Consider the following 22,979-nt stretch of genomic DNA (forward strand, 5'->3'; position numbering starts at 1 on the left):
TTACTGTTTCAACAGGCGGTACTAAAACCAAAATACAGTTAATTTCTCTATTTGTACTTGAATTCATGTTGAGGATTTCCCAAGATAGTAAAATGTCAAAACAATGCTTTCATTTGGTATTTTTTCATGAGGTGTTAACCTTGGTGTTCTTCACCCCGTTGATAATTCCTTTTGGGTATCAAGCGGCACACAAGTGTTGGATGCAGGACTGCGGAAACTACGCCGCCCCTGTGCGTTTCAGTTTTAAACTAGGCCAAAAACATCAAAACCTCAGGCTTATCTATTGATACTGGGCCATCTGGAAAACTGGGAATTTAGTAGTTTTTCTAAATGGCGGGTTTGTGTGGGTGCGTGTTTTATGCCTTTTAATAAGGATCCATCCGCTATTTCAGGGACACATACAATCATGTCCTAAAAGGAGCATTTTATACCTGTTGACCTATTAATTTTTGAATCCAGCTAATTCCACTAAATTGCTACTAAAAAAATGTTAATTTTTTTTTCTTTTCTATTAATAAATAGTAAAATGGGCTAAATGTTTGTAAATAATGTAGGGTTTTTAATTTAAACTTCATGAAAAAAGAAAAAACGGCAAGAAAAAATGGGCAACGATGGCCCTTAATAACATTACCCAAGGGTTTCAATTTATTTGCATTTATAAGGGAAACAAAGAATGACACTTTATAAATGTTTTTTTTTTACCCAAAGTGAGACACAATTACGCATTCATGGCACCCCTTTTTGATGTTTTTATGGCCATTTTTAAGACACATTAATTACAAATTTAAAACTTTGGAGTTCAAGGGCATTATTGGGAATTTTTCTACCCCCTTTTCTAAATCGGCATTAAAATTTTTCCAGCAAAAGAAACGCACCCCTGCAAAATGACGTAATTTAAAAAACTTATCAGTTCTTTTTTCAATATGTGTGCTGACGCTTAATGAACTGTAGTCAATTGCACATTGACATAATAAATCGCAATCAACAAAGCTTAAAATTTGATGATTTATAACTCAAGAAAAGAATATCATAACTTTACCCAAACAAAAACATGACCCTCAGAAATTTCAAAAAAATGATTTTCAGTTTGACGGTAAAAAAATCGGATTTGGTGGCATTAGGAGCTAGACATCAGTCTCAGAAACCGTTTTTTGAAGGCACGAAAGTTCACAAAAAAGACTGGCACCCAAATGTTATTCTCACAAAAAAATAAAGAGTACATTTCGATATTTGACAACATTAAAACAACATTTTCTCACATTTATTTTGTTTGTCATGTATTCAAAGTTAATCTGAGGGTTAAACTGAATGACAGATAATTGTTTACATGGACAACGAAAGGGCGACAATCAAGACTATAGGTGATGTCTAAATGCCGTGTTTCGGACATATAATACCCGGTTGTTTCCCTTCACGAAAAGTGAGAATTTATAACATTTACTGATTTTTTTCCTTCTTTCACTATTTAAAATTTTCACCCTGCCTCTGAAAAAATAGGAGTGAATCCCCCCAGTGCCCCCTCTAAGATAGAACACAATTGATTTAGAATGCTGACAATGTCTCAAAATTGTAGAAAAAATATTGTTTATTTGCATTATATGTATATTTTAAAAAGCCGGTCGCAACAAATTTAGCGGATGGTGTTCCATACCGGCCTATATACGGCATTACAGGCGCTCAGGGAAGCTGTATCTAAAGTTGTTCACCCCAGGTCTCGGGACCAATGTCCACATAACAGGAGTACTATCTGGAAAACCACAATCGACGAATGGGTTGTTGTCAAAACGTGACAGCCCGGTAAGCTGCCAAGCTTTTTTCTATAAAGAGTTAATCATTGACATCCTTAGTTTTTTGGTGACTAAGTTATTTCCCTTTATCTTTTCAAAAAAAAATGCAAACATTTCTTGACATATTCTTAATTTTTCCCCCAAAATTTTTTTAAAAAAGTGAAAAAAATTTTTTTTTTATTTTTTTTTGTGTTTTTAATTACAAAAATATGGGAAAAATTTCTTTTTACCAAAATTAAACCCCGGGCCTTTACACTCCCTTCCCTTTAATTTCGGGCTAAGATTATCCTATTATTCGATTAGCAGGGGTTTCTGTTCTTACAAAAAATCTTCTGTTTGTAATCGGCTTTTTTCCATCAAAATTTTTCATTTTCATCCCGGTAATTCACAGGAAAAATGGCTTATTATGACTCCCAGTTTTTTTCATTTTTCTTTGGGAAAAAAACCCCCATTTTTTTTTTACATTTTTTTGGGGGTTAAACCCTTTTGGGCATCGGTAAACTTAAATTTGTATTCGGCTTTCCCCCCGGTTAAAAAAATTTAACCCAAAAAATTTTAAAACCCACAAGGGTTGTTAAAGTTGTAAAAAAGAAAAAGTAAAAACCCCATTAATTTTTTTGGAATTTTATCGGTTTAAGAGGGGAAAATTAACTAATAAAGATTTTGATTAAATGTACGAGAAATTTTTGGGTTTTTTGCTTCGGAAATTAAAAAAGACCCCCTTTGGTTTTCAAATTTCCCAAAGCTTTTCCCCTTTTTTTAGAGCACGTGGGCGGGCAAAATCTTTTTTAAAAAAGGGGTATCTATAGGCGATATCAAAATTTTTTCTAAAAAGATTTGCCGGGGGTTTCTAGTGAATTATACTGAATATTGAATATTCTGAATATTGCATATGTTGGATATCGAATATACTGGACATTGAATATACCGGGTATTGAATTACGCGTAACAGTTTCCTGCATAATTAGTTTTGTAGACATTGGAGACTATAAAAATCTATAACGTTAACTGGTGAGAAATTATGCCACAAAAAAAGTTTTGTAATTAGCTCAACATGTATTTGTTACGCGCAATTCTTTATCCAGTGCATAAGGAAACACTAGAAAGGCTTCCCGTCCTTGCCATGATAAAGCGATTAATGTCATCATTATCCTCCTCCTCCTCCTCCTCCTCCTCCTCATCATCATCATTGACGAGTAACTTTATTGCACGCTTTAAGTATCAAACTCTTTTATATAGGTCAAAGTGAGTATACCAAGTGAGTACCAGAATACAGGGGCGACGAAATCATCATGGACAAAAGAAGATCGTGGTCTAAAAATTGAATCACGTGACTGTAAAATAGGGTAATCCTTGGGGCTGAGAAGATAGAGATACCTCCGCGTTGACTGTCCTTCCTGATGACATTCTCGGGGATTCTTATCGCCCATTTGCATCAACAGAAAGTAAGTATATGTAAATAAATAGTGCGACTGGGATTTTTTGTTTGTTTTTGTCGATAGAGCCACGGTACGGTATTCCAAGGGTCCCTGGTTCATGTCCCAGTTAGGCTGCACATTTTTTTTCACTCTGTGACATTTGGCACCCAAACTTTGTGGCCGTAATTGTATATAGCTCAAAGTTTAATAAGCATTGCTCTGTAACTCTAAACAATTTAAAAAGCAAATTTCAATTTAGCGGGTGAGTTTGACATGTTTTGAAATTGTTTACTATTTAGGGAAAAAGGTATGCAAGCGACCAAATAGCACAGTCGGAAAAGCCGCGGAACTGTGTTCCAAGGGTCCCGGGTTGAAGTCCTGGTCAGGCTTCACCATTTTTCTAACCATTTACTTTTCTTCCCACACAATGCAAACTGGTGAACCTTTCTACAAGGGAGATAACCGATCGTCAATCGTTAACTAATTTCTGCTCGTACATGAACGGCGACTTGATTTTTGCATTCCTTACCAGCGCGCGTTCTTTTTTTTGCGATTTTTTGCCAAATAACCTCTTGTCTGCCCCTGGGTCTCGTGAGATTGATATTCAATATATAAAATATGCCTGATTTACCTACTGGATTTGTATTTTTCATTTAGCCGCCGTTAACGGTGATCAAGAGGTTCTTATTGGTGGCCACAGCTGCATCGACAGAAGTGGAGATTAAATACAATTAGTTTTACTAAACCTGGAGGTTTTTCAAGTGAGTTATTTCAAAACGTTAAAATCTATTTTAAACCAAGGGCATTTATTTCATTTTGGCTGCAAGGTATTATTACATAATTTGTAGGTTAAATATGCTTGAGCAGCAGCGCATCTCTGTTGTTCAGGTGCAAAAGTATCTAAAGCTTATCTTTTTGATCTTTGACCGATTGTCAAAATACTTTTGACCCGGGTTGGCACTGATAAAGTTTACACCCACAAATTTTTAAAAGTTCGGGTTGAAACCGTTTTCGGTTAGTTCAATGGTAGAAAATCTCTGGAATGTGAATCGGGCGCCCCGGTATGAAACATTTGCGACGGCGCATTGTCCACTTTCGTTGTGATTTGATCAAGAATATCTTTTCTACCCGGGGCATCGCCAACAGATAATCTCTCCCCTTTGGTATGTACAGAAGGGTTTCAGTTCCTTTTCAAAATGTGAAGGGCAACTGCCTTAACAGCCTGCCCAGGAACTATGCGGTTGCCTGAAATGTGCTCTGGAAAATGCAATGTTACTTACTGCCGTGAACCGGAGTGAAAAGAAGTATATGTTTTGATACAGCATTTAAATTGAACCAAAATTGAAATAAAAGCGTTTAAAACTCTCTGCAATACCGCTATTACCATAAATCAAGCGTCATCTAATGGCATTTTGACTTTTGGATACACTACCGGCTTCCGATACAGACCGGAATATTAAGCTCGAGTTAAACTACCTGCCGGCGTCAGGACACTTAAACACTTACTAAGAAAGATAAAGTCTGTAAGGACAGCCTGGTGTTTTTTTCGCATATTACAATAAAATTATATTTTGGAAAAGAAATTATCGAAAACAAGTATTTTCAGTTTGCACTTTTTTCTTACAGAAAGCTCACACCCCTTTTACGTATCCTATTATAAAAAGGGCCCCGTTGAAAAACATTTTAAAAACACGAGACAAATTTTTTACATTGGGGGCTGTGCCAAACCCATGTAAACGTGATTATACTGTCTCTATGCTTGAAACATGAATTTCCCTTACACTAAAAGGGGGCTTTTCTCTGATTCCCCGCATATTTTTTAAAGGGAAACTTGATGAAATAAAAAGGTTAAAAATTTTTAAAATAAATAATTTTTAACAATCAAACTCCTTTTCCCCGCAATCACAATTCAGTAAAAATTTTAAAAGGGACTGCACCCCCTTTTAAAACGGGCCCATTTCAAAAGGGGTTAAACGGGGGCGTTTTAAAAATATCATCTATATACACCGAGGGTTTTATAAAGATATATTTTTCTTTTTTTTCTGTCCCTTCAAAAAAAGGTAGTTTTGTTATATTTACAATTCGTAATATAAAGGCGATTTACAAGTACTTCTTCCTTTTTGACATTGAAAGTAAATTACATAAAGTGTCACGGCTCAAAAACCTGATAATTCATCATACTTTTGTACCTAAAGACTATAGGTGGAAGATTTATTGAGGATGTTTGTAAAGTGAGTGCTTGTTTAACTTCGGTACCAGAATCTTTCCTTTTTTTCCCTTCGTTCTTTTGTTTCATTTGATTTCATGTTATCTTACAAATATTGTTTTCTTTTCTCGATATTTGAATCTAGGTTGACAATACAAATGTTGGAAATGGTGCTGCCCAAACAACAGTTACTCTGAACGAAAATGAATTGCTCCATATTTTGTGTGACACTGAGTGTGATGAGCTGCAAATCACTAGCACAGAGATTATAGCTGTTGTATCTGGCTGGGACAACAAAGGTCATGCTACAAGTACGTCTGCACTAGGAGACTCATCGGCGCAGGTGATATTGCTTTTAATTTTATCACATACCCGTGCCGCTTATGTAACTCCGAAAAAAGTATCTGCGCAGCCATGCATATAATTATTTTGTCGTGACGTCATTTGCGTTATGTTATGCAAAGATAGCATTTAGACGCGCGAAATGTCAACGTTATAGTTAACTATACTTTATTTTTTTGATATGTGATAAATATGATTTCTTGAAGGTTCATCACTGAATTTATTGAATTTGATAAATTAAATAATGTTATGCTTGCCAGAGGCTCGCATAATATAAATTTATCAAATTCGTGCAATAAATTCAGTATTTAACTTACATTCTGTCAATATCCTCTATATATGCTTTAGTTGTATGACAAAAACATTATTAAGGAATTCCCAAAGAAAACACAAGACTCTGTTTGATAGAGCCTGTTCATGGACGGTAATGGAAAGTGCAAGTTACCGTCTATGCCCCTCTAACATCAGAATAATATGTATTCAACATTTAGCATGAACTGGTAAAATTTGGAATTTTGGTACATCCATAGCCGAATAGAAAGAACTAAGATACCACAAGCACAACAATAATGTCGTGCTTAACAATCTTTAAGGATCGGAAATATAACATCCCTGATTGAATGTACTGGGCGACGTTTTACAGCCTCCACACGAAACTAACAACGTTAATGTGGCGATAAAATAGAGAGAAATAAGGAATCCCCAAAGAACACACAGAACAACAAAATTGAAAATGTTGCAGGCTCGAAAACATACATATTATCCACAGTTCATAAGCTACAGTGTGTGGATAAAAAAGCTTCGCCGAACTATTTCGCTCATTTTCATGATTCCGTTAATGTAAATAAAAAGAAATGGTTGCGTTTTCTAAGTAAATAACATATTTCTCGAATCAAATAGCATTTTTTCCCTAAAATTGTAAAATGATTTTGAATACATATTTGAATTACTTTTGTTTTCATGAGCAGCGTTCGCGTGGCCGTTGAACGTCTGATGTCATCGTTTTTATGTGTGTCCTTTCCCCGCGCTTTATTGAAAACAGTCAATTTTTTTTCGATATAAATATTTCTTTTCGTGAATATGCTTTTTATAATTTAGTTTAGAAATTATATCGGACTGAACGGTATTTACTGGCTTTTTAATTCTGGTTTGGAGTTTTAATGCAAAGGAATCGACCTCGAAGGCGGTAGGCCGTATTGTTATTATAGCAACAAACAAACAAACAAACATACATACACACACGCACGCACGCACATATACACACACGCACCAACATACAAACAATATCGACACATATTTGCGTTATTGAATTGCGATTATGTCGATATACAACACATGTATGGATTATAACTTTCTTTTGTATATTTCAGGTAATTCCAAACAAGTACTATAGTGACGAATATGTTACATTACAATCTGGCTTATTTGAATATGGATATATAATCTTGAATGAAGACCCCATTGATACCACGATTACTTATGCCGACAGCAGCGCACCTTCTACTTCAGTAAATCAAGCTACGTTTTATAAAGATTTTGATCGTTCTGAAGTGTCATTCGAAACCCCGGTTTCTGTGTACATGCATGTTTCAGGTAATTTCTCTTGTAATTATTGCTTTTCTCCTTCATTTACACACCGGCTCTTTTGTTAAAACAGATTTTTTTATATTCCCCAAAACGGATGCGGCTGGTCAGTAAAACGAAATATAAAAAAATAATGGCCTCACTTCTCGTGACCATTTAGGGTAATTTGAATGTTTTCATTAACTGGTGCATAATAAAGTAATAGCCATCGTACATGGAATAGGTCTGCATAGTATTTACAGACCCAGGTGGGCAGACCGAAAGAGTGTAGCAATCGAGGGCCAGGTCTGTGACAAGATAAGTGACATTATGCCCATCCATGTGTAATCAAAATAACTTGACATTTTGCCACAATTGTGTTCAATTTTATAGTTGATAATCCACATGACCAACGTAAATATTATAAATATCGTTTAGTATGTATCGGTAACATTCAATTTTTAGAGACGGAAGTCTTACATTCAAGTCGTTTTTAATTGTATCATAAACATTCTTATTATTAATTATTGGTCAAACACCATATTATAGTTATAGTATTCTTTTGAAAGATACATGTATTACGTTTTTTAAATCTTTCTGAATAAGATAAATTGTTTCTTGTTAAATCGAAATGAAATGACTTACACATCATGATCTCGCTTACTTGAAGTCTTTTACCGTTTCCGTATCAAGCTAGGAAAGTTGCGTTTATTATCATGCAAGTAAAGTCAAGGTTATTTAGCAAGAAAACTCGCATTTATTTTAAAAGAAGAGAAATTGTGTTTATTAAGAAAGGAAAGTTGAGTTTATAATCAAGTAAATAAAGTCGCATTTATCATCAAGCAAGGTAAGTCGCGTTTTTTATCAAGCAGGGAAAGTTGCGATTATTATCAAACAAGAGAAATCGTGTTTTTTTATCAAACACGTGAAATTACAAGAGATATTTCGTTTATTAGAAATAATCTAAAAATAGCTCCAATAGATAAGAAAAAAAGTATGGTATATGAATAATTTAAGGAATTGATCACGGGAAGACACATAAATGATCAAGTAAATTATTCTAAATAACCCATACATTAAAAATTTACATGTATTGTATTGTAATGTACATGTATATAATATAATGGATGAATGGATAGATGGATGGATGTTGTTGATGTTGTAGTGGTAGTAGTGATATGAAGTGAGTAGTTGTAGTCGAAGTCGTACTAGTAGTAGTAGTATAAAATGATTTGTAGATGTGGATAAATTAGCAGAAAGTGGGTGGTTGTAGCAGTAGAAAGAGGGAAGTACTAGTTGTAAAAAGTGGATAGTAGTAGTAGAAAGTGCGTATAGTTGCAGTAGTAAAAAGTGGGTTGTAGTAATAGATCGTGGGAAGTAGTAGTAGAAAATGGGTAGTAGTTTTAGAAAGTGGGTAGTAGTATTTGTAAGAAAGTGGGTAGTAGTATTTTTAGAAAATCGGATAATAATGATAATAATAATAATAATAATAATAATAACAATAATAATAATAATAATAAAAATAATATAATAAGTTGTAGAAGTAGTAGAAGTTGTTGTAGTAGTCGTAGTGGTAGTAGTAGTAATAGAAGTGATGGTAGTGTTAGTGGTAGTAGAAGTGTTGTAGTGGTAGTACAAGAAGTAGTAGCAGTTTTAGTAGTAGTAGTGGTAGTAATAGTAGTGGTGGTAGTAGTAGTAGTAGAAATAGTAGTAGAAGTAGCAGTAGTAGTAGCAGCAGTAGTAGTAGCAGCAGTAGTAGTAGTAGCAGTAGTAGTAGCAGTAGTAGTAGTAGTAGTAGTAGCAGTGGTAGTAGCAGTGGTAGTAGCAGTGGTAGTAGCAGTGGTAGTAGCAGTGGTAGTGGCAGTGGCAGTGGTAGTGGCAGTGGTAGTAGCAGTGGTAGTGGCAGTGGTAGTGGCAGTGGTAGTGGCAGTGGTAGTAGCAGTGGTAGTAGCAGTGGTAGTAGCAGTGGTTGTACCAGTGGTAGAAGCAGTGGTAGTAGTAGTGGTAGTGGAAGCAGTAGCGGTAGCAGTTGTAATAGTAGTAGTGGAAGTAATAGTAATAGTAGTAGTAGTAGTGGTAGTAGAAGTAGTAGTATTGGTGGTGGTGGTAGTGGTAGCACTAGTAGTAGCACTAGTAGTAGTAGTGGTAGTAGTAGTAGTGGTAGTATTAGTAGCAGTAATAGTAGTAGTAGTGGTAGTGGTAGCAGAAGTAGTTGTGGTGGTGGTGGTAATCGTGGTGTTAGTGGTAGTACTAGTGGTAGTACTAGTAGTAGCAGTAGTAGTGGTGGTGGTAGTAGTAGTAGTGGTAGTAGTAGTGGTGGTAGAGGTGGTAGTAGTGGTAGTGGTTGTGGTAAGTGGGTAGTAAATGAAGACATTTGGTAGTAGTAGCAGTAGCAGTAGTAGTAGAAATTTGGTAGTGATAGTAGAAAGTTTGTAATAGTAAATAGAAATATTTCTAGTCCCGTTATGTCAAAAAACCGTATGTGAAGTCCCTATAATTATTTTTATTTATAGCTGGATTATTTTGTTTTTGTCAATTTCATTTCAGACGGTAGTTCTGGTACTCCAGCCCTTCTACAATATCCATCTGTTGAACAATGGGCAACATCGTACTTTTTACCATTAGAAGATGGCGTAAATTATATCGCTAACATAGGTAAATATCAATCTTTTTAGGTATTAGTGTGGTCTCCACACACCACAACAAAAATAAATGAAATCGAAAAAAGTCCCGCGATCAAGCCAGATTATGGTCAGACATAGAGAGTATCGTACTAACTTTACTCTAATTCTACGCAGACTAGAACATAAGGCGTAGATCTGCTATATCGTCGTCTTAGTGCAATAACGGGATAAGTCCTTCTAAATTTGATAGCAGTTAATCAGATATTGCACTAAGGTGACGCATTATAATTATTTGTTTCTACAAAAATTACCGTGATCTGTTTCGTATCACCATCAAAAAAGAAGAGATACTCCCCTCTCTCGAACATCACGACATCTCCTGGCCAAGTATTTACCGTGAAGAAAATCCGGATCATGATTAAAATTTTATTTTCGTTGCTCTTTGAAACTAAAATTGATCATATATCACGGTATATCCACATCAGTTCCTTCTTTGCGAAATCTACCTAAACGTAACCATCTTTGCCCAATCACAGGTCACTCTCTGCAAAAAAACAAATCGATGACAGACACCAATCCATTGAATGTTCATTCGATTGTTAAAAGTAGGTATGTGGTGTGAATAGCAAGTATACCACGGAACACTAGAATGTTTTAACTTTGTCTATATCGTGTACACGTGTTTATATATTTTAACTTTTTTTTGTAACTTTGAATCATATGTTTTGATATGATGAATATTCTTTTAAACATTTGTACGTTCTAAGTAGACTTCAGTGATGATGCTGTTATCGATATATTGTTCGTTATTTATAAGATAATAACATAATAACATAATCATGCTTTTCTCATTGTAATAAATTTCACCGCCTTATATAATTACATGTTAAACATGTTGGTAAAGAGTATTAAAAATAAGTTCATATGCTCAATAAAATATTTAGTTGAATTGTTATTTCAACTTTTACAATAAGCCTTAATAAGTACTTAATTTAGATTTGTTGTGGTCGAAGGCTCTGAAACGGATCACCAAAATGTGTACCAGCCACCGTTTAGTAGGAGTGAAGTTGAATAGCTAAAAATAAACTGTGCAGTTGGAATAATAAAATCATTTTGATTTACATAACTGAATTTAAAAATATCTCAAACAAATATCACAATTCGTGTACTATATTCCTAATAATCTCGCTGAAAAAATATTTCGCGGTTTTCATAAGGGTGGCGTTTTCCCGGGATTTGCTTTTACAATTAGCCCTTTCGACTAAGAATTTGGATAGTTTTTGCGTCTCATAGCACAGAAGAAGATTGAAACTTCACAAATATTATCTTGTATCTTAAGAGCATTCGTACTGCATTTCCTTTTTTGCATAATAATGCCCCTTTTTCGACTTTTCTTGGTTAAGTTTTTTGCGTGTAAGCTAGTATCTCCATAACTACTGAAGGGAATGAATTGAAACTTCACAAACTTGTTTTCTGTGATTATCTATGATGATTGGCACAAGTCCCATAATCCTGATTTGCTTTTTTACATATTTATGCCCCTTTTTCGACTAAGAAATTTTTGGATAAGTTTTTGCGTCTCCATAGCTACAGAAGGGAATGGATTGAAACTTCACACACATATTATCTTTGATTATCTTACATGATTGGCACGAGTCCCATAACTCTGATTTGCTTGTTTGCATAATTATGCCCCTTTTTCGACTTAGAAATTCTTGGTTAAGTCTATACGTGTAAGCTGGTATCTCCAAAACTACTGAAGTGAATGGATTGAAACTTCACACACTTATTCTCTGTGATTATCTTGTTCTCTGTGATTATCTTACATGATTAGCACAAGTCCCATAACTATGATTTGCTTTTTTTGCATATTTATGCCACCTTTTCGACCTAAACATTCTTGGTTTAGTTTTGCTTGTATGCTGGTTTCTCCATAGTTACTGAAGGATTTGTGCCTTTTTTGTGACAATTTTTATGCATTCATAATGATCAAGCAGTAGTTTACTCGATACAACATCTAAGTTACAAGCTTTCGTACCTTTTCGGACTTATTTATGTATTCATATAGGTAAGCATAATCATACTCAGTGAAACACCCTTGTGACAACTTTTCCGAATAGTCGAGCGTCGCTGTCGTCCGACAGTTCTTGTTTATCTTGTATACTAGTAAGTATAGTATATCCGTGATATCCGACCGTCGTTTTACCTTGACAGTTCCTGCAATATATCCTTATCCAACCTCAATGTATCCTGAATAATCATTAGATATGTATATTGTCCATATCTCATCGCTTTAAAACTTGAAAAATCAAAGTTCTGTCACTACATTTGACCGCTTCTACACCAATACCCATTCTATATATTAAATGATATAGACCCTTTCATTTAATACCGTATTCAAGTTGTCGCCCTTGGATGACGTCATTAGTGGTTACGGTGGACAATGCCGATACGATTAAGTATAATAATTGAGGGATAAAAAGATATTAATTCTTTCTTTTGTAAGATTGGCTGATTGAAATTGCTAAAATTTTGTGTAATTGAATAAGATATTACGTAAAAAGGATGGTGAAATGAATAAAAATGTTTACTATAATAAGGTTCGTTAGATTCTTAATAATGAACATTTTACCAAGCAGTTAAATCGTACTAACTTGCTAAAACCAGAGATATAGATAGTGTATCTGCTAATATACAATACCCAAAAGATTTTTTGAGTTTCAAAAATGTAAGGATTCTGTAGTTTCGAAAAACGGCTGCGTAATAATTAATTGCAAGATACTGGTTTATTTATTCTTTTGAATGTACATGACTGTATACTATTTGTGTCGGCAAAAAAATGAACTCTCAAAAATCGTACATCACACATATATTTAAGCGGGTAAAGTAATAGTTTCAACTTGATACTTTTTAATTCATACTTTGCTTATCAAATATTTAAAAAAAATCACAAAAAACAAGTTTTGAAACACGTTCACAGAAATTCTTTATTAACTGAATTATAATTTTGCGTATTTTTGATGTGCCAGTTGGTAGGACTCTTGACCGAGTGTCAAATCAGTAAGGCATGATCAATTAGGTCCCTATGATGATCCATAACAAAATTCGGACCATAAATATTTTGACCACTAACAAAAGTGCCGTAATCTGATGTAATGTTATAACTCTAAAAACTGCACCCTGGTGATTAATGATATCACAGCCAAGTGACGCTTGTATATACAACATATATACCCTGTAAATTAATATGTTACGGCCCAGTGGCGCTTATATATAGACATCTATTTATCTATGAAATAAGTTACTGGGAAAAGGTCTTAATTTTTTATAACCATTAGAATAGATTTTTAATATCAAAATTATCTTATTATCGTCTGATGCGAATCTAAAATTATTAAAGTCAATGCCACATGGTTTTCGTTCTTTCCGCAATATTTATAAAATTATATCCTTCTCTGGTTCTTTGAAATATTTTTATACGGCATAATGAAAAAGAATCAGTTAGTATTGACAGAATGTATTCTGTTATTGTTCTATTAAAGCTTGAAAAACAATCATTAAAATACATTGCCAATCTTATTTTCATGTTTGACAAGTACGCCGGAATTTTCTAAATGACAGAAAATAACACAGAAAACTAGAAAATGGCCATTTAAATTTATAATAGGCAATTTCAGTGTGTATGGGTGTTTATAAAATGTTAAAATTTGATTAAGTTACTAGCTTTTCATCCTGTCATTTGAGAAAATCTAGATCTAATAAATACCTTCACTTTGAAATTTCGCTGAAATTTACACTCCGTAGCGAGAATTAATCTCAATCTTTGTTTTTGTATTTTTTTCAATTGTCTTGATATTGAATTTATGTATGCATGCGGAAATTTTTACATGTTATAATCATAATTGAACGATCAGTATTTACGCATTTAACTTTTCAATAAGCTAACATTCTATGCGGCCTGCATTGTTCCATCCCCAATTTACGTTACATCCGGTAAGGGAAGTAACTCTTCAATGACTGTGATTGCTTATTTTTTTAAAGTTATTCTACCTTGTGTTATCTGAAATGGGTATGCTACAATGTCATGTTTGAACACTTTTGTTTTGCTACATCCCAAAAGGAAAAGATGTAAAAATGTAGAATGGAATCAATTATAAATTGTAATGTGTTTTTTATGTTTCAGTTACTCAAAAGGGTGAATACAGTAGTATAACCATGAATGGTCGGTCATTAATGCAGTCATTTGGTGATGCAACTGATGTTCCAAAGCTGCTTTCAAGTAAGTTTTTTTGTATTTTATCTCATATGCATACATTGTTGCAAAGTTGCAAGTCTATCGTATCGCTTCCTTACCGTTCTTTTCTTTATTGCAATTTTGTGTCGGTTTTGAGAATATTAAGCTTGTTTGACGGAAGGCTGTTACATGTATATACATGTATATGTCAATTCTAATATGTATTATTCATATACTAATGAAACTTTCTTTTTATAGAACTTAGTGAAAATGTGGTTAGGTTAAAATCAATTTGCTGTCCGATTTGAAGCAATGTTCGTGCCTTAGGCCTTTATCTTTAGTTTACATGTCATACGGTGAGTCTGAAATTTTTGATGTTTTCATTGCTTCAGGGTTATCTCCCCTTCTCAGATTTTTTACTTTACAACAGGTGTCACATGCCGTGTGGCAGCTGTATAAAGTTACAAGGTACTTCAGTTAAGTGTTGTTGTATTCTTCTGCTCCTTCCGGATCATTATGTCAATCACATTTTGTGTTTGATTTTGAATGCCGCTTAAGTTGGTGCCAAGGGACGTTAAATACTATTACGTTGCACATTTACATTATCTTTCATGGAAAGATTCAAACTGAGTCTGCAATTTTCATATCTTTTTTTGTGGTTTTCAAAGCTTCTGAGTTAACTCCCCTTTGTCCAGATTTTGATGGCTGTCTGTTCGGCTGTCATCAAAAAACAATTTATTCTGAATATAAGAACATATCAACAAGTAAATGCGCTTTCAATGAAGAGAGACAAAACTAAATCCAATACAACGGGACCACCATCAGAGAGCAAAGCAGGTCACCGGATAAATAGAGAAGATGGCAAAAAGATGAGGCATGGACGGGATACCAATGCAACTATCAGTATAACAAGTATTTCAAGCAATACTAAAGTCTCCCTACCGGTTAGAATTTGATCAGAAATATATAAGCAACATTCAGAAGGGCCATGTTCATTCAATTATGCCATTGTGAAAGACATGAATGAACTTTTGAGTTCTTAGTTAGTCTGCATCATCATAATGTGTTAAATTTCCTTGCCTAATAACGACATTTATTTTCTTCGATCACTTTTAAAAAATTCCCAAATTTCAAGATAAATGAAAATATGAACTATTACTACAGGAATCGTGTGAAATTGATTCTATCAAGAACAATCATATTAACTTAGATTAGAATAAACATGACATTACGTGCACATTTTGTACAGTTAATAACCAAATACTTTCACACCTGTTCAATGAATGTCAGTACGTGTGTCAATTTTGGCAGACTTTAAAATCTTCATTAAAAACTAAATGTTCGAATATTGCAGATAGTGAACTCGCAAAAGAAGTTCTTTTTGGTTAACTGACCCGAAGGAAACGGATTAGACTGTAACTTTCATTTTTTTCTGTTGCAAAAAGGATCTATCTGCCATTGCGGGTACAAGAACCAGAGTTTCAATTTACAAACTGTTCATGATACGTTAGATTTTTCAACATAACTTTCGATAAAGAAACTCCTCTTGCAAATATAATAAACTAAATACAAATATGGCCTAGATGGGCCTTACCAAACTCTCGTAAATAAAACAGTTTCTAATAAAATTATTAACTCAACAAATAATTTTCTTTCATTGGTTAAAACTAAAATGCAGGATAAGCTTTCATGCAAATGTTCTATAAATATGGATTTAGTAATAAGCGCAGAAGATTGCGAAAGCCTTGGTGGGATGATGATTTACAAGAGTTATGTAATGACTTGTGTGGTGCTGAAAAAAATTGACGCGAATGTAATAATGGTCATATAATTAGATTGAAACATGAATTTGTTAGCAAACGTAGACATTTTGAACGTAAAGTTCAGAGTTGTAAAAGGTCTCACTGGTCAACAGTACAAAATAATTTTTTAACACTTGCTAAAGATAACTTTCCTGATTTTGGAAGTCTATTGGTAGAATTGGGATAAGAGATCATAGAATAAGTGATATCCCTATGGAAGTTTTTAATAATAATGGTGTACTATCACAAGAAAAAGATGTCGTTTTTGATTAATGGAAAAATGAATTTTGTAATTTGTACAATTCAGTACAATAAGTAAAATTAGCTATACTTGTCATTAAACGAAACAGAGCTGTTGGTGTTGTTGAGCTGCCTGGTGAAGTATTGAATACGAATATGCAATCTCTTTTTTGCATAAATTATTTAACAAATGTTTTTAGATCAGGATCTTTTGCCACAGATATGGAACAAAGCCTTTATTAAACCAATACCTAAGTCAACTACTAGTGGCCCAAAAGATCCTTTGTCTGATCAGGGTAAAGCAGTAACACCAGTTATATATAAGATATATTATTCATTAATAAAATAAAAGACTAAACGCATGGTGTTTTGAAAAAGATATATTTTCTGAAGGTCAGAATTGGTTAAGACCAGGTAGGAGTACAGTGGCTCACATTCAATCTTTAAAATCTCTTAACTCAGCTTAAAAGTTACTGACAACTATAAAAACATTTCTAAGAAAATAACAGGATTTCAATAAATTTCTGTGATTAAATATTTAACTCAAGGATAAGCCAAGTATATCTTTATATCAATGTCAAATATTACTTTATTAACAAAATCTGGCTGAGTTATTTCAGTTGTTGCACTGGCGACTATTTCATGTTACAAGTAAAAATGTTTTTATAATTTTCATTACATTGACATTCAAAAATCATATTTCTTTTTTTTTGTTCTGTCTTAATTATGATCACGGGATATATTTTAATCTCTACAAACCTTTTAATCTTTATTCTTACCTGGAGAGGTAAGATATATATAATGTGAACTGCTGTTTGTTTTAGTGTTTTACATGTACAGCAAATAGAGAAAATAAGAATCCCTAAAGAAAGCCCAACACGGCAAAATTGAAAATGTTGCAGGCTCGGTTTAATTGAGCCTGTTCATGGACGGTACTCTCAAGTAAAAACTACCGTCCACGCCGCTAGCACCAGCTTAACCAGAATCCAACATTCATCATGAACTGGTACAATTCTTGATTTAAAAACATAGTTACGCAGATGTGTTTACATGGCGGTTATTATGGAAGCTTTAATGTGATAGGGCGTGCCATTCCATGAAAAGCGGCGTAAGGTCTCCATGTAAAAAAATACGTGTGCTCCAAACAAGAAAACAATGAGCGGACTAAATGAAATGGAATTTTGAAAGGGGATCAGAGGCTATGAAGCCGGATGATCACAAATAAGACGTCAAAAGACAAATTTAAAAGCAGGTTATATATCCTAAGGGTGATTCAACAGTTTTTAAGTGAGGAATACTGGAACCATCCAACAAGAAAATAGCCGAATAGAAAGAACTAAATAACCACAAGCATATCAATAATGTCGTGCTGAACGATCTTTAACAAGACTAACTTAAAGAAGTAGGGCAAATATAACACTTTCATTTGTCCATCCTGCTCAAGATTATATCTTCATGTGTATGTGATATTATTTTATCTGGTTCAACACTAATTTTTGTTTCAATTGTGTTTGCGACATAAATGAAATTTTGATATATTTTTTAAAGTTTTTAGCATATAAATATAACAAGCGTTTTTTGTTTTATCTGGTCCGGGGCAACCACTGCAACATGAGCCTGACATAATAGGATATATTTGCTTATGCTTACTTTCTTATTTATTATAATTTTATAATTTATATTATCTTACATTAATATATAAATATTGTCAAATTTATTGAAATGATGAGGAAAAAATTGCCACAAAACATAGAATGAAATCTATACGTGATGAAATTATACACAATAAGACAGAAAAAGCAATGCAAATTGGAGGAAAATCTAAAAAAAAAATAAATAAATAAATAAACAAAAACAAAAAATATGCTATGAATTGAATTGCTATTTTTGTCCGATTTATTGTTTGGGCCGGTTTGCACAATTAAAATGATGATAGAAGTAAAACGGAGTGATCGAATGATCACAAGGTATTGCCCAGGGCTGCTGGTATAAAAGTTCCTGAAAAATATGTTAACAAACACAGTAGAATAATTACTTTTGTTTGATACTGGATTTTGGAACGTTTTATATTATAGAGGCGAATGATATTTAAAACGACCGTGCTGATATTATTTCTACTTTGCATGACAATTCATTCAGAACTTAAGCATTTTTATTGTTTCTGACAGCTGCAGCACCTGGGCGGCCGGCGTATTACGAAGTAAAAGAATTGAACTTTGACAAAAATACGTTTGACGGCAAGTTAAACGTCCACTTTGAATCTGGAGACAGGTCAAAACCTTTTATGTTATTCATGTTGAAAAGAGGCACTGACAATTCTTTAACTGCGTTTTTACCTTTCGGAGTCCGGTATCCGACCACTAATCCGGTAAGTAGTTTAAAACTCATAAAGTCTTTGACCTACCGATTCTTAAAGGATTTATCTTACTATAGTTTAGAAGATATACCTGAACGTTTGCTGGAATAATTATCACAAAGTAGACAAATTTCGCTTTTTCCGCCGATTCTTTCAACTTCTATTCATTTTCGAAAAGAAAAATGGCTTAAAGAGATGAATATGATGTCCTAAAGTGAGCATCTGAAAAGACGAGATTTTAAAACTTAATCATTTAAGAGCCTTTCCGTTAAATTTCTGAATATAGTATTAATTTAGGTGCTCCAACACTTTTTTTAATTGTCACTCTGTTTCACATGCGAAGTCTAAATACTGTCTACCGGTAATTTCCATAAACTGTATTCAACAACGTTTACCTATAGTAACGCCTTCAAAAAACTTAAATTATATTTATTTAGATCAAATCATTTTATCTTTGTTTGTTCTCCATTGAAATTCTTCAATGTATATCTAAGAATGTAACTCAACAAATCATATAAATGTCAGTCAATAGTGAAAAGGAACATTGATGTTTATAAAGAAACTCTCTACTTCCTCTTATGTACCAACTTAGGTCAACCGAGATCATCAATTTTGCAATACATAGGTTTCTCACTAGATTTTCGGGCGAAGCGAAATTTCCCAATTATTATTTTCCCCTCACCGCTGGTTCGAAAATCACCTGGTATTAGCACTCGGCCACTTGCAGAGAAATTGACAATTAACTAATGGTTAATTATCTAGGAAAGCCAGGAGGGTGGCTAAACCTCAGAGGCGAGACCAATTATGTGTAAAAAAGAAGAAAAAAATAGCAAAAATCTCAACAAAATAAACACACAAAAACATCATTTCATCTTGGTCAGTTACAGAATTATACCTCTATTCGTAAGGCAAAAATTGTGTATACTTGAAGACCTAATATACTTAAATATAACTATAGATGTGTAGGTTTTACACCATGAAAGTAGTAGTTATATTTTGATACCTTGTCTGACAAAGTAGGTTTTACATCATGTAAGAAGTGGTCACATAATGATACCTTGACTGTCTATGGAATCTTTAAATATAACAGTGTATATGACTATCGAATCTTTAAATTTTACAGTGTGTTCCATCAACTTCGGTTCCTGGAGATAACCTAGATAACGACTGTGACGGTAAAGTCGACGAAGAGATGCTGAATAATGTCGGTAATTATATGACAATTATTTCTCAGTTGAATGCTGAGAAAATAGGTCAACTCTGAAATATATTGTATCCGTTACTCGGCCAATGTGGGGTTTTCCATGCTAATCCCTCCGGTGCAAACAAACTGTTAAAGCTTCCTGGCACACTACCTGTCACAATAGATTTGTCAACCTGTGGCGCTTATTTTTCAGTGCTGTTACTGTAAAAAAGTTGTTTTTATACCCCCGCACAACAAAGTTTACTGGAATCAGCTTGTTTGTCCGGCCGGCCGTCCGTCGGTTTTTTCTTGTCCGCCCAATAACTTAAGATTCCTTTGACCCTTAGTCTTCATATTTGGCATGGAGGTTAGTCATGATTAGTAGATGACCCCTATTGATTTTGAGGTCACTAGGTCAAAGGTCAAGGTCACAGGGGCCTTGACTTCAAAAAGCTTGTCCGCCCAATAACGTAAGATTCCTTTGACCTACAGTCGTCATATTTGGCATGGAGGTAAGTCATGATAAGTAGATGACCCCTATTGATTTTGAGGTCACTAGGTCAAAGGTCAAGGTCACAGGGGCCTTGACTTCAAAAAGCTTGTCCGCCCAATAACTTAAGATTCCTTTGACCCACAGTCTTCATATTTGGCATGGAGGCAAGTCATGATTTGTAGATGACCCCTATTGACTTTGAGGTCACCAGGTCAAAGGTCAAGGTCACAGGAGCCTTGACTTCAAAAAGCTTGTCTGCCAAATAACTCAAGATTCCTTTGACCCACAGTCTTCATATTTTGCATGGAGGCTAGTCATGATAAGTAGATGACCCCTATTGACTTTGAGGTCACCAGGTCAAGGTCACAGGGGCCTTGATTTCAAAAAGCTTGTCCGCTCAATAACTTAAGATTCCTTTGACCCACAGTCTTCATATTTGGCATGGAGGTTAGTCATGATTAGTAGATGACCCCTATTGACTTTAAGGTCATCAGGTCAAAGGTCAAGGTCACAGGGGCCTTGACTTCAAAAAGCTTGTCCGCCCTATAACTTAAGATTCCTTTGACCCACAGTCTTCATATTTGGCATGGAGGTTAGTCATGATTAGTAGATGACCCCTATTGATTTTGAGGTCACCAGGTCAAAGGTCAAGGTCACAGGGACTTTGACTTCAAAAAGTTTGTCTGCCCAATAACTTTAGATTCCTTTGACCCACAGTCTTCATATTTGGCATGGATGTTGATCGTGATTAGTAGATGACCCCTTTTGATTTTGAGGTCACTGGATCAAAGGTCAAAGTCATAGGGATTTTGACTTCAAAAAGTTTGTCCACCCATTAACTTAAGACCCTTTGACCCACAGTCTTCATATTTGGCATGGATGTTGATCATGACTATAAGGTGACCCCTATTGATTTTGAGGTCACTGGGTCAAAAGTCAAGGTCACAGGGACCTTGACAAAAAAAGCTTTTCTTCTTAATTGCTAAAGAATGTCCTGTCCGCATTGTATTGATTTTGACATTTTCACATTTAAAGCATGTAGAATACATAACTTAGCGATGCACTGGCTTAGTAACCTCAGATTTGGCAGGGAGGTTGTCCTTGAGCTCTAAATGGCCACTGTTGATTCTGATAAAGTGGTATGCGGAGGTATTCACGCCATGATAGTGGCAGTTCTAGTTTTAATATAGGAGCAGCTGAGGTAAACCCAAAGTATTCTTTAATCCGGACTAAGTCTATTGAAAATTGGGGGTTTTTTTTCCGTAGGTACAAACACACTTTTACAGTTACAGCTTCGAACATTGACTAATCTATTGTGACAGATGTGCGCTATGAAGCCATAACGGCAAAAGTTTGTTTGTACCTATGAATTAGCTCGGAAAAGACCCAAATTTGCCGAATTCCGGATAAAATCTATTGCCGGGTGCTAAAATTTTGTATATGAATTTTGTTTTATTTTATTTCATTTTTCTCAAATAAAACAAGCTATTGTTATTTGACAAGAAGCTCAGCTTGTGGGTTAAGACTTTGCTCATTTCCGAGTTTTGGTTTAAACATATTTAATTTAGAATATTTGTACATGTGTAAATAACAACATACCAATAATTATAGTTTTTGGCCGAAAGCAGAAGCTTATAGAAGCCATTATATTTCCGAGTTTTAATTGAAATTGATTTGCTTGCAGATGATGATGGCGATAGCAGAATCGATGAAGATGTGGCTTTAAATCCTCTCACAGGTAAGCAATTTTTTTTCCTAAGGAATATATAATTAGTTTTGTTTTATTGATAGTATCTTCCCATTTCTTATTCATTGGTTATCATTTGTTTGTGTGCGTGCGTGCGGGTGTGCGTGTTTCTTATATTTTTGTCTGGTGCTACTCTGATTTCAACGCATTTTGGGTAATATATCTTGACGATCGGTCATTCTTAAATTTTACATAATGCCGAAACTGATATCAGATGCTAGGAATAATAATAACTTGATCATGGTAAATCTGGTTGTTTACATGCCATAAAAATCTTGTTTGCGTGAAAACAAATATTTTAATATCAAAATAATGAAAGTATCAATCATAAATCTTGCTATTTTCTGCTCCTTAAGTAGACTTTGATATTTAGTATATATTTTGATAATTATTCATAATGAACAATTAAAAAAAACTGTTTATGTGGCAGGAAACATCTGCTCCTTACCACACACAACATCCAATTAACTTTTGTATCTCGATGCATAATATACTAAGATTTACCAATGGTACACAACAAACCAAATTCATGTGACATTATGCATGGTCCACTACAAGACGATCCAAATTTTTATCTTCTTGATATGCACCATTGTTACATAACGCAGTGATTATGTTTATTAATTTTCAAAACAAAATGTGATTTTCTAGAGGGGAGAATACAACACGATAAATCAGACAAAAGGGAAAGACCTGACAATCAAAAACCATTACCAACCAAACACATACAATATAGTACCACCATAACACAACAAACCAAACTCTGATATATTACCACTGTTTAACGACAAACAAAGGTCATACTATTTGCTACCATTGCAAAAAGATTAACTAAACAAAATCAATGAGATATGCTGCCAATTTTACACAACAAAGCAATTTTACATGTTATGCTATCGCTGTTACAAAATAGATCAAATTAACACAAAATAAAACTCCTGTTTAAAAAAATATAAATTAACATGAAATCCTACCACAGATACA

General features: G+C 34.2%; 1 protein-coding gene across 3 annotated transcripts in view; it reads left to right on the forward strand.

Moving 5' to 3' along the window:
• The window catches only part of LOC132755826 (uncharacterized), a 98,209-nt gene that overhangs the window by 68,060 nt on the left and 7,170 nt on the right, over positions 1-22,979 (forward strand). Inside the window, exons 10-16 of one of the 3 annotated variants that reach the window (XM_060746748.1) lie at positions 5,557-5,754; positions 7,124-7,346; positions 9,864-9,971; positions 14,124-14,219; positions 18,385-18,584; positions 19,696-19,780; positions 21,933-21,986. The exons of 1 other annotated variant lie outside the window; for it this stretch is intronic. In XM_060746748.1, coding sequence (XP_060602731.1) covers positions 5,557-5,754; positions 7,124-7,346; positions 9,864-9,971; positions 14,124-14,219; positions 18,385-18,584; positions 19,696-19,780; positions 21,933-21,986 — 964 coding nt within the window. The remainder of the gene's footprint in view (positions 1-5,556; positions 5,755-7,123; positions 7,347-9,863; positions 9,972-14,123; positions 14,220-18,384; positions 18,585-19,695; positions 19,781-21,932; positions 21,987-22,979) is intronic. One more of the 3 variants, XM_060746749.1, reaches the window with a different exon arrangement.

Source organism: Ruditapes philippinarum, unplaced genomic scaffold, assembly GCF_026571515.1.
Source record: "Ruditapes philippinarum isolate M1 unplaced genomic scaffold, ASM2657151v2 ctg608_1_1_1_1, whole genome shotgun sequence".
Lineage (NCBI taxonomy): Eukaryota > Metazoa > Mollusca > Bivalvia > Venerida > Veneridae > Ruditapes > Ruditapes philippinarum.